At 37.8% G+C, this 18,047-nt stretch overlaps 1 protein-coding gene across 5 annotated transcripts in view; it reads right to left on the bottom strand.

Moving 5' to 3' along the window:
- Nucleotides 1-18,047, bottom strand: part of Dhc62B (Dynein heavy chain at 62B) — an 80,760-nt gene extending 62,713 nt beyond the window's left edge. The window contains exons 1-14 of one of the 5 annotated variants that reach the window (XM_087354236.1): nucleotides 17,945-18,047; nucleotides 15,692-15,883; nucleotides 14,829-14,994; nucleotides 13,717-13,880; nucleotides 12,452-12,601; nucleotides 10,225-10,420; nucleotides 9,094-9,261; nucleotides 7,306-7,480; nucleotides 5,868-6,036; nucleotides 4,220-4,324; nucleotides 2,906-3,167; nucleotides 2,307-2,450; nucleotides 1,787-1,906; nucleotides 681-814 (exon numbers count right to left, since the gene is read on the bottom strand). In XM_087354236.1, the coding sequence (XP_087210362.1) occupies nucleotides 681-814; nucleotides 1,787-1,906; nucleotides 2,307-2,450; nucleotides 2,906-3,167; nucleotides 4,220-4,324; nucleotides 5,868-6,036; nucleotides 7,306-7,480; nucleotides 9,094-9,261; nucleotides 10,225-10,420; nucleotides 12,452-12,601; nucleotides 13,717-13,880; nucleotides 14,829-14,994; nucleotides 15,692-15,883; nucleotides 17,945-18,018 (2,219 nt within the window). In that variant the 5' untranslated portion in view covers nucleotides 18,019-18,047. Of the gene's footprint in view, nucleotides 1-680; nucleotides 815-1,786; nucleotides 1,907-2,306; nucleotides 2,451-2,905; nucleotides 3,168-4,212; nucleotides 4,325-5,867; nucleotides 6,037-7,305; nucleotides 7,481-9,093; nucleotides 9,262-10,224; nucleotides 10,421-12,451; nucleotides 12,602-13,716; nucleotides 13,881-14,828; nucleotides 14,995-15,691; nucleotides 15,884-16,557; nucleotides 16,721-16,821; nucleotides 17,197-17,944 lie in introns of those variants that run through there. The other 4 variants (XM_087354237.1, XM_022074947.2, XM_087354238.1 and 1 more) reach the window with 4 other exon arrangements.

Here is an 18,047-nt window from a genome sequence, read left to right as displayed (position 1 = left end):
TGATAATTCTCAACAATACATCATTAAGGTGAACTTCCAAGACATTAAAAATTCCTTACAAAAAATAATAATTTTTAAATCATAATTTTAGGCTTCCCAGTCACAGTGGCCACGCAGTCTGAGGCGTGGACCTCGTGTGCTTGGACACTGGGACCATGGGTTCGAAACCCACTCAAGCCATGGATGTTTGTCCGCCTCTTTCTGTCTTGTGCTGTACAGTGTACAGGTAGAGGCCTTGCAATGGGCTGAGCATTCATCCAAGGTGTCCTACCAAATGTTTAATAGATCAAGAAACCTCTAAAAGGAGGCTGCTGTGTTCCACATAGGAGTGAAAAGGGTTCAAAAAAGAAAGAAGAAGAAGACTTAGGGCTTAGCATTCTCAGCTTCCCTAATTTAGAATATACAACAAACAAATATAACAAACTTTAGGTTAAGTTAGTTTGAGTGTGAGCCCTGAGAATATCACAAGTAAAACCTAACCTAACACCAAAACATTTCATGTACAGACATTAGAAACTGGACAGTGAGGAAAGGATAAAGTAATGTCCAGTTTTGATATTTCTCATCTTATCAGATTTTCCTTATAAACAAACCAAAAAAATTCACAAAATTAAAAACCAAGAATACAAAAGTGTCAGATATAATAACAGGAAAGATAAGTTATTAAAGCATTCACATACTTGTAAAACTCATCTGTTTTTTCTTCAACATCTCTGGCTACAAGATCATAAAAATTCCCATCCAGCCATAATTTCTGTGTTCTTTGCCACTTATAGACAAGGAAAATCAGCTCTCCAAATGGACAGATAATACTCTGGAATTAAATACATTTAAGGAACTATTTTGATTATTCCAGAATTACTGAATACCTTAAAAAAACACAGAAACACAAACTTTTATGAATCTGGCCTTGCCTTACCAGTTGTTTCAAACTTAAAGATAAGGTTTAACTTTTAATTTCTCCTTGCCTAATAAAGCTGAGAAACAATACTCTTGCTTAGAATTGTAGTTTTAATTTTATAATGCCATCACTTTTATACAACTGAACAAATGACTTAAATAACGATGAGTACAGCAGTCAACACAACAACACCCCTTTGCAGTGAGCGGCTGTACTGGCATCTGAGGAGGCTTCATTTATGTGCGAAGACACTGTGAGTTTTGATTTCAACCATCTTCAAGAGTCGCATTAAAACGTACATAAATTTTAGAGTATGTTCTATATGGGATAGAAAATTTAAAGGCGTGTGAGGAAGACTTGCAGCAGAGTCGCAGGCAAATCACTGCGCTACCCTGCCCTCCACCAATGAACAGTACAGGTTACAGGTGCTACACATGCACCAGACCTTACTTATGTATCACTTGTGCTCACAAAGTATAAGTATGATAATGAGTTGGGAGTGATACCAATGAACAGAGCTTGATTTTCTGATGATGTCAGCCAAAGTCTTGTATTTTTACAACAAATTTGTCCTGAGTTATTAGAAATCAAACATAATCATACATTGCCATCTCATAAATAAAACAAAGTCTTCTTTCTGTTATAGGAAACTGACATAAACACTTCTGCGTCCATCACACAATCAGTTGGATACGAGATACTTCTACACACTTGTGATTCACGTAAGTTGAAGTGTGCAAATACCAATGTAGTGTTTCATTCACGATTTAATTAGCCTATTGTGACATACCATACGAGACGCACACAACATTGACATGTCAGATAACTACGCAAGTAGAGTAATTTTTAAACCCCTGCTTACAGAAAAAGAAACACAATGCATACCTTCAACTCATCCAGTTCTGGGTAGGTTGAAACTGGGAACTGGAAAAGACCTTCTTCCTTGTTTATCCATTCAATTGTTTCATCAAGTTTCTGAAGATCATAAATAACCAATCTGATATGCTGCATAAAATAACCATCAGAATATTAGCGAATCAGCACAAAAACAAACTTTTCTTACGAGATATACTTTTCATTGTAAAATAAGTAATGATGTAAGATGATTTTCAATGCAGAAGAAGGCTGCATTGTTGACATATTATGTTTTTAGTCAGTTATACCATCTTTACGCTCCTCAAATCTTTGCTGAATTTTTATAATGCAATATAACACAATCTAACACTAAAAGCGCTCACCTCCAGCAATGTAAGGCATGGCACAGACAGACAGACATGAAGGCAGAAAGTGAGTGGTGTTAACATAACCACACTCATCATAGTTAGTGACTTTCATTCCTGGATCCTTCCACTTATTTATCATAAATTTTAACCACAATTTAATAAATAAGTTCACTGTAACTTACATTAAGATATTCTCTGATATTTTCTGTGTGATCCATCATGTTAAGAAGTGCCAGACGTGGAAAAACATCTTCTATTTCCTTCATCAGACTCTCAGTTTTCTTAGCCAGATTCTCCTCAAATTCAGATTTGTATTGTTCGTACAGCTGAAACGACGACAAATAACAGAAAGCAGAGGTCATACGACATATTTCACACATCCACTTGTTTCCAAAGGTACTTTAGAACAGCGGTTCTCAACATGGGAGTAATTACCCTTGAGGGGTAATCTGGTATATTTCAGGGGGTAATGAGCTGGTCAGCTACACACCTTTTAAAAACAGACTGAAATCAGCAACAGCATTCTACTACTCCTCCTTCCAAGGCGATGAAGCATGCGGGAAGTATACGGAATATGCCAGCCACATGACTTATTATTCTGTTAAATTCTGCTCTAAGTGGAGTATTAAAACAGACAATGACAAACGCGACACTCAATTCTAAACAGTTCTTGCAATGGTGTATTGCAATCAGTGTTACTATGTTAAACAAGATGTTAGGCAAAGTACAGAAATTCAGTAATGCCAATGGAACTGTCACACATACGTGGAAAGGAACTTACCAAAGAGTTCTTCCTGAACACTGGCTTAATATTTTGTACCCATGAAATAGTTTCTGCAATGAGACCAATATGTCCTTGGGTGAGAGACGTCACATCCATCAACCGCACCATCTCATGTATCATTATTGCTATGTCCGCCTTTTTCTTCTCCATGTCTGTGGTGTTGGCACACAACATGTGTCGACCCATTTCTACCAATTCCTCTGTACTTCGGGGCACTGATAATGCTTTGACAACAACGTCTTCAAATTCTTTACAAATACTGGGAACAAAGAGGAAATCTAGATATTTCATGCTATGTGAGATTTCAGGTATGAAGACGGATGTCTTCTGGGTTGCTGCGCTGTGTATTCTGGTATGCAGGCAGCAAGGGCCTCCAAAATACTAGTAAACTTCTACCAGAGTACACGGCGTAGCAATCGAGAAGACAGCCGTCTTTAATTCATGCTATGTTTATCATTTCAGGAGACACTTGTACATGTTTACACATCTTGATGTAATAATTAACTAACTAGCTGGCTTAGGGAACCCAAAGGTTCATCACCAAATTAACCACAGCCCTCCACCGGTCCCTCTCCTTGGTCAACAAAATCCAATCTCCTTCAATTCCTATATCACACAGATTGCACTTGATATTATCCTCCCATCTACATCTAGGTCTCCTCAGCAGTCTCTTCCCCTCAGGCTTCCTGACCAATACTCGGGGCATACCTCTCACCCCATCCAAGCATGCCACATGCCCCGCCCATCTCATTCTTCTTGACTTAATGTAATATCCTTGATGTAAAATTAAACAAGATTCTTTAATCAGTTCAAATAGCTTAAGGTACTTGTATAAAATATGAGCTAAAATGTAGTAAAAATTAAATTCAGGATCATGTAATATGAAAAGGTTCATGCAATAAAAACACAACGGCCCTCAATAAATTCAGAATAAACACCTACGTTTCCTTGAATGCATTTCAGGAAGGAGCTGAAACACTCCTAGGAACAGTTTTAGCCATACAAGTCTGTTTAATTTGCATCATACAGAAATAGGTGATTTAACCCCTCATATTATGGGGCTGCCGGCTGGACTTTAGTTTCGCAGTTAATGGTTTAGCGGTGTGCCAGTGTGATGCAGGAACAAGTGAACTGCATCTAAGCCATAAAAGATGAAGAATGAGGGCCAAATAACAGTAGCACTACCACTAAAAAATATTCCCTAGCAACCAGCATGAATTTAAAATAAATATATTTTATCACGATCCTTCTCACTAGACAGAAAATCTCACTAGCATTCACACACCAACATATAAAGTACTTACAACTGACCTTTTGCACAGATCTTCATGTTTCTGAACCAATTCTGTGGTTATCCATTCTATATATCTCGTGGCAACTTTCTTCAATGACGTTTTCAACTTGCACTGAGACAACCTAAAATAAAACAGAAGTAGATCATTCAGTTGTATGATAAGTACAATTAAACAAGTAATACATAACTGTAAGATTAAATGCCCAAAATACTCAACATATATATATATATATATATATATATATACAAAAATGTGGGAAGTTTCATACAAAAGTGAATTTTATCAAACAGAGCCATGAATTTCAAAACTTCTTATTCAGAAGGTCAGATACTCATTCCTTGACATTTGGCCCACTGAGATTTGGATTGCCAGTGGCATGAACAAACCCGTAACTGCGGCACATTAAAAATAAAAACCATCCAGATTACGCAGATGTCAGAAATACGCTCCACTGCTCTGCACGCATTCCTCATACCTCCATAAAATTTTTACCATTGCGTGCTGAAGTTCTTAGGAAATAAGAAAACACTTCCTTGCAGATATTCTTCACTTGTGTAAGGGACTGACCAGTAAATTCACATGAGCTGATGGCAGAAGAGCATGTTGGCCAAAAACAACTACTAATTTGGTAAAGGATGATAATGGCAATTTGCTTGCAGATCCAATTAAATTTTTGAATGGGTGGAAAAATTTATTTAACCAGCTCTTAAATTCATGGGACTGATGTTGTTAGACAGATTAAAATATAAACAGCCAGAATCTAGTGGTAGATAGGACTTGAAGGTGATTGGATTTTGCTGGCCCAGGATAGGGCTTTGGTTAATTCGGTGACGAACTTTCAGGTTACCTAAGCCATCTAGTTAGTTAGTTAGTCCAGTAACAAACCAGTCTTAATTTATTTACAATTCTATAAATATTTTATTCATGTGGATCAGTGTTTAAATAGTGGGTTCACTCAAGATGAATTTATTTGCAATAGTGTAGATATAATCACAAATACAGTTACCATCAATTATCCTTGTTGCTGTGTTGAGAAATCCTAAAACTGGGGATGTTTGTCCTTAATTAATTTTCATTGTGGTCTTTCCTCTCTATACTGGAGTCACAACCGCCACACAGACTACAAATACTGCCCGCTACTAATCACTTTAACACAGTTCAATGTTCTTACACTGCCTGCATGGTTACTTCAACAACTAAAACTCATGTAGGATTTGAGGTTTTCATGGTGGTGAGTCTGAAGATGGCTGTCTGCTGGGTTGTTGCTCCGTATAGTCTGGTAGAAGTTTACCGACGTTTCAGAGGCCCTTGCTTCCTCCATCATCGGGGCAATGAGTAAGCCACGCAAGTGAAAAACACTAGAGTTATAAGAACCAGACAATTTAGAAATAGCTTAACCATAACCAGTTGGGACTGGTGTCAGAATCAGGCAAGGACATGGGAATCAATAGAAGTGTGGGGCCGTGTCGCAGCACGCGAGAGAGAGGCGGAGAGTAGGAAAGAGAGAGAGGTCCAAGAGAGCAACCCTTATAAGGGACAGCCATCTTCAACGAACACTCATGACCTCACGTGTCACTACTTAACCACTGATTTCACATTTATTTACCGTGGTCCGTTAAAACATTACGTATTAAGTCTTGCAAAGTACAAACGTAAATACTTACTTTACAATATTAAAATACTCATTGTTGACAAGTCCTGTAATTTCAACACAATATTCACAGAAGAATTTTACTCTCTGGCACCCATCTCTAAATGCTTTGTGTCTTAATTTTAAGACAGTCTCTATTTCGTGGGATACTTCTGTTCCATAGAGTGGCTTATACCTCTCCACTGAAAGAAAAAGTATTTAAATTATTAAATTAAGAAAACTTTAGTTAGTGTATTCATAAACCTCAGGAATCGAAATGGTAAAAGATACTTCAGGGAAACCAAATAGCAGTAAAGCCAGTCACTAACTAATGTGTGTGGAATAATACAGACCAGATATAATCCTATCAATGCCAGAATAAAGTGGTTTTATGCTTCTGATTTACTCCTGTTGTCATACAGAGAGTAACAAATCTGTCCCACAGTAAATAACACACTAAAAACCCAAGTTACAAGGGTGGACAAGACCGAACGTATCCTCACAGACAGGAAGAACAACAAAACAAATTTAAATTATGTGAGATACATACAAACACAGTCTGAATAAATACAGTATCAAGTCCCCCTCCCCTGCTACGATGCTGCAGCCTGGTGTCACACTGGCATTCCCCTCTTCCACCAGCCTACGAGAAGCCGGCAACACACGAGCTCACATGTTCTCATTTCTTCCATTTAGCTTGAAAATTGTGTCACCAGAAAACATAGTTTCTATGAAGTCAGAGAAACTGGTTGATGGTTCCAGAACCAACTGCAGCATTACAAAACTGAGTGGACCAGTGTTGAAGTAGCACGTGATAAGTGACAGCATGATAAAGAAGGGTGAAGGAAGTAGGAAACGCAGCTGAGAATGATGTACCAGCATCAGATATTAACCCACGGAAGGATCAATAGTAAAAGTGCAAAGTAAATCCATCTTCAGTTAAGAATTCAAGGTGTAATTACTAATGATGTCACAACATATACATGCAAATGTGTTACGAGAAGTGCAGCCAATGACAACTAAAAATCAGATATCCGTCTTCTGGGTTGTTGCGCTGTGTAGTCTGGTCGATGTTAACCAACGTTTCAGAGGTCATGCTGCCTCTGTCATCAGAGTATGAAGATTTCTGTCTTCTGGGTTGTTGCGCTGTGTAGTCTGGTCGATGTTAACCAACGTTTCAGAGGTCATACTGCCTCCGTCATCAGAGTATGAAGATTTCTGTCTTCTGGGTTGTTGCGCTGTGTAGTCTGGTCGATGTTTACCAACGTTTCAGAGGTCATACTGCCTCCGTCTTCAGGGCCTGATGACGGAGGCAGTATGACCTCTGAAACGTTGGTTAACATCGACCAGACTACACAGCGCAATAACCCAGAAGACGGATATCTTCATACTCACCGCTGTGAGAACCTCAAGTCTTACAACTAAAAATCAAATCCTTATATGTCCATAAGTACGTTACTGACAAAACTCACCAAGGCATTGTCTGTAAACCTCAACTGGTGCGTACAGCTTCTCAACATTTTCCTGTATGATCCGTCGTGCCCTATCAGTATGTTCCGGAAGGACTTTAACGGTAATGTACCCTGGTGGTATGTCCACATCAGTCCAAGATTCTAATGGAACCAACTGCTGAGCAACACCTGTGATCTGTCATAAACAAAGGCCAGTGTTATGACATACTTAAGGCACTTTATTAGTCTGATTGCAGCCAAATAAATGTGTATATATCAATTACTCCACTCACTTAAGGAGTACACAAAACTTCAAAAGTGATTCTTTATCCATTAGATGAGATTCAGTTTCATTTGCACTGGTTACAGTTGATAAGATGAGCCTGGATAGCTCAGTCATATAGTGGGTTCGATCCCCAATGGGGGCACAGTATTTTTCCTCTAGCCTCTGCGTCTAGACTGGCTCTGGGGCTCATTCAGCCTCCTGTCCAATGGGTATCGGGGCCCTTCCCCGGGGGTAATATGCAGCCAGGGTTTGATGTTGACCACTCACCCCCATCTAGTGCCAAGGTCAACGATGAGTAGGAGCTATACAGACCTCCACCCCCCAAGGGACCTACATGGCAGATAGCGGGACTGCTTTAGTTTTTTACTTTTACAGTTGATAAGGTCAGCATAGTATGGATCACTGCACAGTATTTTGGCATATGACGGATCATGATGGATTACTGAATATGGAACAGACCGGGTTCCATTAGCAATGCCAAGAAAATGAGCGAGTTTTAGAATGTTATTAGCCTAGCTATCTTGGGTGAGGATGTCTGTTAGGTGGTCATGTTAAAATTAGGTCTGATTAGGTTACAACAAATTTCATCAAGTTGGATTGTTTTATTAGATTAGATAAGTCAGTTAAGGTAAGGCAGAGCTGTGCTGTAAGCAAATGTTTTCCAAAATGAACAGTATCTATAAATGCCTTCTCTTTTACATTTTGCGACACAAACACACACCTTTTATTTCTCACATAACCTTTGTTAATTTGGGGTCTGACTCAAATATGGCCTGACTAAGGTGTTTCACAGTTTTCCAGACAAGAACTGTAATAATTGTGGAGACCTTAAGCAATTTCTAGTCTACGCACATTTCTTTCTTTCTAGTGCATATCTTGTATTCAAGCAAATACTTATTTTAAACTGTGCAACTGCATATAATTCAACTATGTTTCAAAATTTCCATATGAACTTCATATAAAATGCAATTTGAAATGAAAACTGAAATATGCAGACCGTGATATTTGAAAGAGAATGTAATCATTGTTTGTAAAGCGTAAAGAGTCGAGTAATTTTTTTCAATGACCAAAAAGTAATCGTCAGTATTATCATTCACATTATCACTTCACTATTTTTGTTGCACTGGGGAGGTTAGAAGTGTGACGGTAGCAAGACCTTCTTTTGTTTTTCAATGATTTGCTGTTCACTGACATTCTGATTGAAAGGTTCCATGTTAAAATGCGACTGCAGACATACAAAAACACATATTTCTGAAGCATTTTTGTTTAGCGAAGGAAGACAGTTGCTTACACAAAATATAAATTAGTATGTTGGCCCTGTGTAGTGGATAGGAGAGTGCAATTGCATGACAAATTATTTTATTTTATTCTAAATATAATGGAATTTTATAAAAATTACTGTGTTCATAATAGACAATTCAAAGTGCCTGAAATGCTCTATATCTGTATGAGTATACGTATAAGCCCTAGAAAAACATCAGAAATGTTTCAGTCTTCCCCTGCTCCACTATAATTGTACTTACATCATCAATAATTTTGTGATAGGCGGCGATTATGTCTGGCACTGTTGGAACAATCTGTATCCCGGTCTCTTCTTCATACACCAAATCAATTTTCAGATATGGGATTTTATACATGTCAGCAGTAACGTCAACTACATTCTTAATGGTTCTCAGCATGCAAGCTGCTATCTGAAATGCAAATGAGAAGGAAATTGAATCTGTCATATGTTAAACTTCAAACACTGTCAACATCTGGCAGTAGCATGGTAACACAAACTCCCTCATACCATCATCATCATGACAAGTCCTGCCTTACAATTTAGATGCCACGACATATGATGGTGGTATAACCATTCAATCAAGGTTGGAGAATATACCATATGAAAAACACTCCACAGACTGAATAAAATTATGAGACCACATGCTCACATGTTGCTCTTGGCCGGCATGAACAAGCACGACGCATCTCAGTTTAAAATTTTACAAAAGTATAAATGCAACAGAATGTAATCAATTTCCCTCAATTCTTCACTTCCACCAGTACATGGGGTGAGGGGGAGGAAGAGAGTATTTATTTTGTTCATTTCATTTCTACGTCCCGTTCCAGTGTTGGAAGGATTAGCCGACTTCTGTCGTTACCAGGAGACGCCCAATTGCTCTGAGTAAAACATTCCCCTTTTACTCGCATTCTTTGTGGAGTCTCCTTCCTTGTCCCCTATTTATTTTGTTGACCAGGTTACACAACAATATGCAAAAATGAAAAGTCCATAAAGTGGTACAAAAATTCTTCTTATTCATGCTGGACATAACAAACTACCTGTACAGATCTGAATTCAGGAAAAGAATTTACCTACCTAGATTTCAGATAGATTTGCTTTGCTTGATTGAGGAGTACTACATACCATGATGAGTACCATGCCCCATACATTCTGGGTGCAAGAATTCAACAACAATGTCAACCCTCAGTTTGAAAGAGAAACATTTTGCCACACACAAACAACCAACAGAGAAATAAGTATGCAAGTCGCCAATACACGTTAGTTTAGAGACATATCAGTGTCTGTGGCTGTATGTGATTTGTTTTAAATCTGAATAATATAATTTAGCACACATCTAAAATACCAACATACATGAAATTTAACAATAAATTACCTCATTTGAAACAATGAAAGTGGCGCATTTCAGAAACTGTGGTTGGAAATTACATCGCACACCTTTCATGCAATTCTTCTGTCGAAACAAGTTCACTATTCTGGTAAACATGTCTCTACCCATTACATCGTCCGCTTTCTTCAAATCTGCAGCCATTAATTCTTTCCATTTCACTAACTCTATTGGTCCAACATCCCTGAAATATAATCATAAAAAGCAGGCACATATAAGGAAAAGGACACTTCGTAGCATTTATTTTAAAACAAACAGTTTCACCACATAATAAACAAAGTAAAACAGCACCACATGAAGATAAGCTTGCAATTTGTATCTTCATAACAAGTAAAAATTAAAGTAAAGCTGTCCCACTAAACGCCATGTATGCGCTTTGAGGGAGAGGCAGCATAGCTCCTACTCATTCTTAACCTCGGCACTAGATGGGGGTGAGTAGTCAGCAGCATGCCCCGGCCGGCTTTACCCCCAGGAAAGGACCCCAGTACCTATTGGATAGGAGACTGGGTGGGACACAGAACCAGTCTGGATGCAGAGGCTAAAGGAAAAATACTCTGCCCGTCGGGGATCAAACCCGTCGTACAGCCCGTAGCCAGTGACTGTACTGACTGATAACAAGTGAGAACAAAAATGCTTCAGCTCACATTTACAACCCTAAGCAGGCAAGCAAACTGAACGATATGAAACTTGGAGCCCAGACCTACAATTTTGATCACATGAATAATCAAGACACAAAAGTCATTTTTAATAAGTGAATAAGTTACATCTACTACAGTTCAGTTAGGAAGGGGATCCACAGTTATTAAGAAAGGGTTAAAAACACTGAGGCCCTTCTGCTTCTAGCAGTTGCCAAGGTGGAGAGAGGGAGGGAGTACACAGCCAAGAAATTTAAAGCTGGACAGTTGATCTAAGTTTCTGCACTAATGGCAACACTCTTACACAAAGTACTAGACTGACAACACAGTTCAATGCTTTAACATCACATAACCAACACCAACACCAACAACAACACAAGTGAGGGATTAGCTCTTAGAATTCATAAATTTGACCCAAGTGTGTTGTTTTGCAGATTAATTACAACAGTTTTCAACTTTAAATCTTGAATGATGGCAAGTAAGACGAAAATACAGTTAAGTGTGTTTTGGAAGCATCAGAGAAGGGCTGTCTTGGCCTTTTTCAAGACACAGCAACATTACTTTCAAGCATCCACCTAATCACAGACCTCACAGAAAGAAGAATCAGATGTTCCTCCCATCAAGCTGATTGCAGAGCTCTGGACTGCTAGCAGAACCAAAAACCTACAAGCTGAACATATTAAACATAAAACTAATTGCTAGTATGCTGTAAATGATCTATTGTTCCTCATGCAATCCTGGGACTTCAGCAAAAAGTTTACATTCACATGCTGATGTACTTCCTGGGGGGGAAAAAAGGCCCACTCAGATTATTCCTTTGGGTGTTAAACTTTGTTAGGGTTTGATCTCTTTACAGTTCCCAGAAACAATACAAAAAATCAGACCAGGCGAGCATTCTGGTAACAGCAGCACGGTTAAACTTTGCGCAATGCAATTGCCTTAAAAGGTTCCAGTTTCCCGAGCTTAGTGTCATTTCAACTGATGATTCCGAAAGCCTGCTATCTCGTACAAGGGGTCTGACTAATTTCCTACGAGTATGAGATTTGAAGAACTTGTGGAAATTCGTTCCCCTGAAATACTGGCATCTACGTACAAATCCCATGGCATTACAGCCCAGGATACCAACAATAAATTCCTGGGAGAATGTTTAAGCCTAACGCCAATTTCGTCCAATTCTTTTTCAGTGAGCAATTTATGATAGTCTTTTAGTGCTCATCTGAGGTGCTTGGTAAAAATCTCACTGTATTCTGCAACATTTGTCTGTACGGACCGAGGAAAACAAAAACAATCCACAGTAAACTAGTGAGTACTTCTACTCATAATCAAACTTTGTACATCCCAAACACATGTCAGACGACTTACAATCGTGGCTGATCAGATTTAAGGTTCTCACGGTAACGAGTATGAAGATGGCTGTCATCACCCTGATGATGGACGTAGTATGGTCCTCTGAAAAGTTGGTCAATAACTACCAGACCAGATGGTGCAACATTCCTGAAGACAGCCACTGTCATGCATCTGTGTTGAATTAATAAGCAATTTTATGGCAAAATATACAAGACTCTCTGACAATAATTTACCTGTATTTGGTGAAATCAACGATCAGTTCCGGTACACATGTTGCTGCCCTGTCTACAAGTCTTCTCATTAGGTTATGTGTTAACAACAGTCTCTTGTCCATGTACTGCACCGTCCGCAGAAACTTTTTGTAATTCTCTGTCCTTCCCTCCCTAAGATAAACAATTCAATGTCAAGAACAAGTCATATATCTATTGCTGTATGTATAAAGGAATTTACAACACAGATTAAAAGCATTCCTGGGACGAACATCGTGCGATGAAGGCACACATGAAGACATACAGAGATAATTCCATAACTCCTTGAAGCAGTCTTTCTTGAAAATCTGATGGTCACTCATGTAGCTGAGAGAGTGTCTAAGTTTACGGAATCTGAAGGTTCACTGCCTTGTCAAAACAAAAAACACACCATGTACCCTGTTCTGAGCCTGATAAATACAACTCACATTTTTAAATGATATTTCTCTAAGATCCATTTTAATATAATCTTTCCACCTATGACGACATCTCCCACATGGACATTTCCCTTCAGGTTTGGCAACTAAAGTTTTGTATGCATTTCTCAACTCATGTAAGCTTCGTGTTCTGGCTACATTTTTAATTCACCCTTTAAAAAAGAGTCATTCAAATCTTTGGCAGTATTTGTAGGTATTTACATTTCACTTAAAAAGGGACGATAATGGTGTTAGACACGTAAGAAATTGATTCTGCATGACTCCGTGTCATGCAAAAGAGACAGTTCACCCATGTCATCAAAACATTTTAACTACATTGAGGAGATTTACTATTTGTTGTTCAGTACACAGGAAGTTTCATTTTAACAAACAAAGTCCCTAGAGTATGGTTTGATGAAGAATGCTCTATCTTGGCAGGACAGAGGAAGCAGGTTAGATTGCAATGGCTGCAGGTCCGTACGCGAATAAGCAGATTAAGATAAGTCAGCGTAAGGCGCAGGACTGTGAGGCATAAGAAGAGGGAGTGTCTAACAGATCAGACAAGGGAGTTGGAAACTAATAGCAAAAATAAAAACATCATAGAGTTGTATAGAGGCATAAATAAAAGTAAGAAGAGGTACTAAGATTGATCTTAGGGAGGTGGACTGTGAAGATGGTAAATGGATGGAGTTGGCTCAGGATCATGGCAGGTGGCAGGTTTATGTTTGTAGAAGACGGCTTCAATTCTCATAACACAAGTTTACTACAGGTTCATTAAAAAACAGCATGCTGTATGAAATCAATCTGAGATATTCATTCTTTCTTGTGCATTACCTGTATGGATGCATTGTAACCACAGACAATTCTTCTGCTGGAAGATGCTTTAAAGTCCTCTTAATCCAAAGATGTTTCAGGTCTCGTTCATATAATTCCTCTACTTCTGCCAGCAATGCTGCAGTTATTGTGGGAAATTTATTCCTAAGTTGAATAGGTACTGCCTAAAACAGCAAATATTCTGTGAACAAACTACATGACGCAGAATCTTTCTTCAAAAGCTAGTAGTCACCTGAAATGCCCATCTTTTATGTAACCCAAAGGTTGATGTGGTGGAAAGGACATGGCAGGAAGCACTTGAAGGCACTGGGATGACTAAGAAACACAACAAAACCTATCGGTAAAGATAGCGGTCTTTTTGGTCCAGAATTTAAATTGAGAACTCCATAATTCAAACCAGGAGTGTTAGCTAACCTGCTACCACAAAATCAATAAAATATCCTTCAGAAGTCTACCTGTAAAACATAGCTGAATAACAGTCAAATGATGAAGAACATGACATGATCAGACATGATGAGGTGTACAATGTAATTCTGTGCAGGATCAGAACTACTGTACTGAATTGACATTTCCTCTTTCTCTATCATGCCATGCTTAAATTGTTGTGATAATATTGTCACTATATTCCAATATCAAGTGCACATTCTATGCCAGAGACATCTCAGGTATAATGTTCTTCAGGGTCAAAATTACAAGCAAACTCTTCAATCACATTTGTACTGATATTATGAGAAAGTTTTGCCATAAAACTAGCAGCAAATCTACTGACTTTCAGATGTACTCAACCAGAATTCATAGGATCCAAAACATGAGTTTTATCTCATCAATCCTAGGCTTTAAGCCAGACAAATAATACAGCATTTTACATGAAACTTGGAGTCAGTTTCCACGCACTAAAACCACTTGTATACGTTGATTGAAAGTCTTCAAAACTGGATATTTAGACTGTTGTCCAGAATAAAGGCTTAAACTTGTGTACAAAATCTTAGTTGCCAGTAAGTAAGGGTTAATGGGGCATGTTATTTGCATTATCCTGTCTGTTTATTGTAGTATCAGATCATTTATGTCACAAATACATATTAAATGTAAAAAGAGTATAAAAAATGTCATACGTTCAAAATACACTCCTTCCACTCAGCCGTCAATGGTGGTGGACGGTTCTTAGACGCTTCATGTTTCAAGCGCTGATGAACCTCAGATTGTGTTAGTGCATGTTGAGGAATTACTGGAAGAGCATCCCTTGCTGTTTTTATTTTCTTCTTTGCAGCCAAATATAACCTAAGAAACCAAGGAATGCATAAAAGCATACATACGTAAATAACGATAACATGTTTGTTTAGTTTCCTGCAGATATTAAATTAACTCCTTCTGTGTGGACCTCACAAGAATCTGAGTCATGCTATGAGCCAGTATCCTGATGTAAGTTTTTGCCAACAGATACAATAATTCCTAATTCATATTAAGGAATTATATTTTTGTGTGCTCTACTTACGGGTTCCTAGTTTTTAATACTAAGAAACACCAGTAATGGATTTCATAATTTATTGTAAAGCAAAGGACTACACTACAGTTACATGTTACTTATATCTCACAAAGTTTAAGGGTGACAGAATGAAACTGGACAAATACAATTTGTACTAGAACATACATGTGCAATCTTTGCAAATTTTTAATTACTAATAAAAGGTTACATCATCTATCTTACCTGGACAACCTTAGTTTCCAACTATACAAGTCATGTAGTCTTTATGTCTTCTGTAAGTAATGTGAATCAATACCGACACATCATAAGGTGCTCCAGCTCTGTGGTAGCATACTGCACTCATATGTGAAATGTCACAGGATTGAATCCTGGTAAAGTCAACATTTTTTTCATGCAGTCACCATATTGTTATTTTATATGACATGAATAATTACTATATAATCATTTCATATTTTCTGGAAATCTGTAACCAAACATCAAGCTGACACTTACTGGCTTTCAATGGTTTCTCTTCGTTTTAATTCTTCAAGGCAATAGGTCATCAGGGGATTATTTTTAAATGGATCATTCCTGAACCGATCGATGGGTGGTGCGGGTCGCAGTTTTCGAAGTTTTGTTTTTCCTTCTATAAGGTCTCTTATATAATTTGGTTCAGGTTCCTCCTCCATCTTAATGGTTATATACCTGGGAAAAATAACAAGTTAAAATTGCACTCAAAACAAAACTAAGAGTAGACTGAATTTCACAAATGTTTGCTACCATGCAATTCAGTATCTCTGTGTTGTCACATATCTAAAAATGTAAAGACTGAAGAGTCTGCCTTTTGTTTTTCATGGGTGTGAAACCTGGTTTATCATACATAGAAGATAAAATACACTGAGTGTGTTTGGAAACAAGATGCTGAAAGAATATCAAGAACTCAGGGACAGGAAGGAACATGACACCACAGAATTCTGCATCATGAGGTACTTCATAATTTGTACTTTTCACTACATATTATTTTGACAGTAAGTTTAAGGAGGATGAGATAGGCACATATGGGAAAGATACAAAATGCATCCAAAGTTCTTATTGCAAATAATGAAGGGAAGACCCACTTGGGTAAAACAGATATAGATAAAAAGATAATATTAAAACTGATGTAAGTGAGGTACATGATGATGTGGCCTCGATTCATCTTGTTGCAAATTTAAAACAGTGAACATAGTTTAACAGAACAAAAATGGATTGACCAAAAATCAAAATCGTCTGTGCTTATACTTTTTCTTAAACTGACTATTAACTACATGATTAGTTTAAAAAATTGCATGATTTTAGGAACTGGATTATCATTATGACTATCATTTGTTAATTCATACCCTCCGGTGACTGAGTGCTTCTAAATGGGATTTTTACGCTGTTATATTGGTGTTCCCTGTGGTTGCTATGGTGATGTTTCCTGCTATCTAAATTGCCAACACAATTTCCAAAACTATAAATGCAAGTGAGATTCATAAATAGCAAGAAATTCTAAAATACGAGTATAAACAAAGCATCACTGGTGTCGTATATTCATATGCATAGCTTCAGAATGATTGGGCCCTGTATGTCCCAACAAAAATAATGTATCTGTAATTACTCACCGAAAGTTTTACTTTCGACTTTGTGTCGCAATCCTAATATAGCACACTTCCAAACTATACCTAACCCTTCAATGAAAGGAACTAATAGTTTTATAAGAAGAAAAAAAAGGCGCTCTAGATTGAATTTCGAAAAATCAAAAACAAATACTGAGATTTTAAGCCTTCACTGCGGTATAAATGTTGTTACCAACACTACACGGAACAGATTATTTATTATCTTTCCTTCACGGTGCTACAAACTACAGGCCATGGTCTAGCAATGAGATAAACTGCGCTTTTGATATTACAGGTTTGCCTGCGTTGATTAATTGATGAACACAGTGATAGCAAGCCACAGCGTGTAATGCACGGAGAAAGTAACATCTCTAAATTGTAATACATGTTGATAGTAACGCATGCGTGAATGGTTTCAGTGTGACCATCTTCGCAATATATTTAGTTGGTTTAAAAAAAACGGTGCAACTCTAAAATCAAGAGTACACCCAGAAATAGCAAAACGAGTCAGACGAAGCAGCTTAAATTTTTAGTAACCAGACTACTTTAATCAAGTTACAACCAAATTTACCCAAAAAGAGAGGCACAACAAACATCATTAAACCTAATATTTAGAATATAATCCTCTGGGTATAACCAAAAGATGTTACATAGATGCTGGACCTGTTAATGTTCTGAAGGAATCTTGAGACAATGACTAATTATTGTTCCTTGCTGTGTGATAGAATTAAAAGTTCCATTAAGCTACATACAAAAAATGGACCCAGAAATAACCTGTATTTGTCACCCAAGATTTAAATGCATCACCTTGTTTTTTAATAGACATAGTAGCTGATGAAAAAAAATGATAGGCCACTATTTTGGTATGTTTAATTTCTGGGGAGATTTCCTTGTTTAAGAAATGTTACAAGCCAAGGCTTGGCAGATGGTCTTTTAAGATGTCTTGAGAGTAGTGGCTTAGAAATGGGATTCCTACAAAGACAAAGGCACAATGGTGCTTTGGCTGAGTGGCAAGGGTGATGATATACAAATGTACATCAGGCCAAAGCACTCACTTGCATGAAGATAATGACCTGGGGTATTGCAGTGTGTAATGTGACGTTTCAGAAATGCTTGCTGTCTCACTTACCTGAAATGATCATCTTCTACCAGACTATACACCCCTACATCCCAGAAGGCTACCATCTTCATACTTGCCACCATGACAACCTGAAATATCCATCACTTGCAGT

This window comes from Zootermopsis nevadensis, unplaced genomic scaffold, assembly GCF_977971745.1.
Source record: "Zootermopsis nevadensis isolate Lab colony 2312 unplaced genomic scaffold, Znev_1.0 Znev_ptg000023l, whole genome shotgun sequence".
Lineage (NCBI taxonomy): Eukaryota > Metazoa > Arthropoda > Insecta > Blattodea > Termopsidae > Zootermopsis > Zootermopsis nevadensis.
The sequence above is the reverse complement of the archived record's forward strand: the minus strand, read 5'-3'. Positions and strand labels throughout refer to the sequence as shown.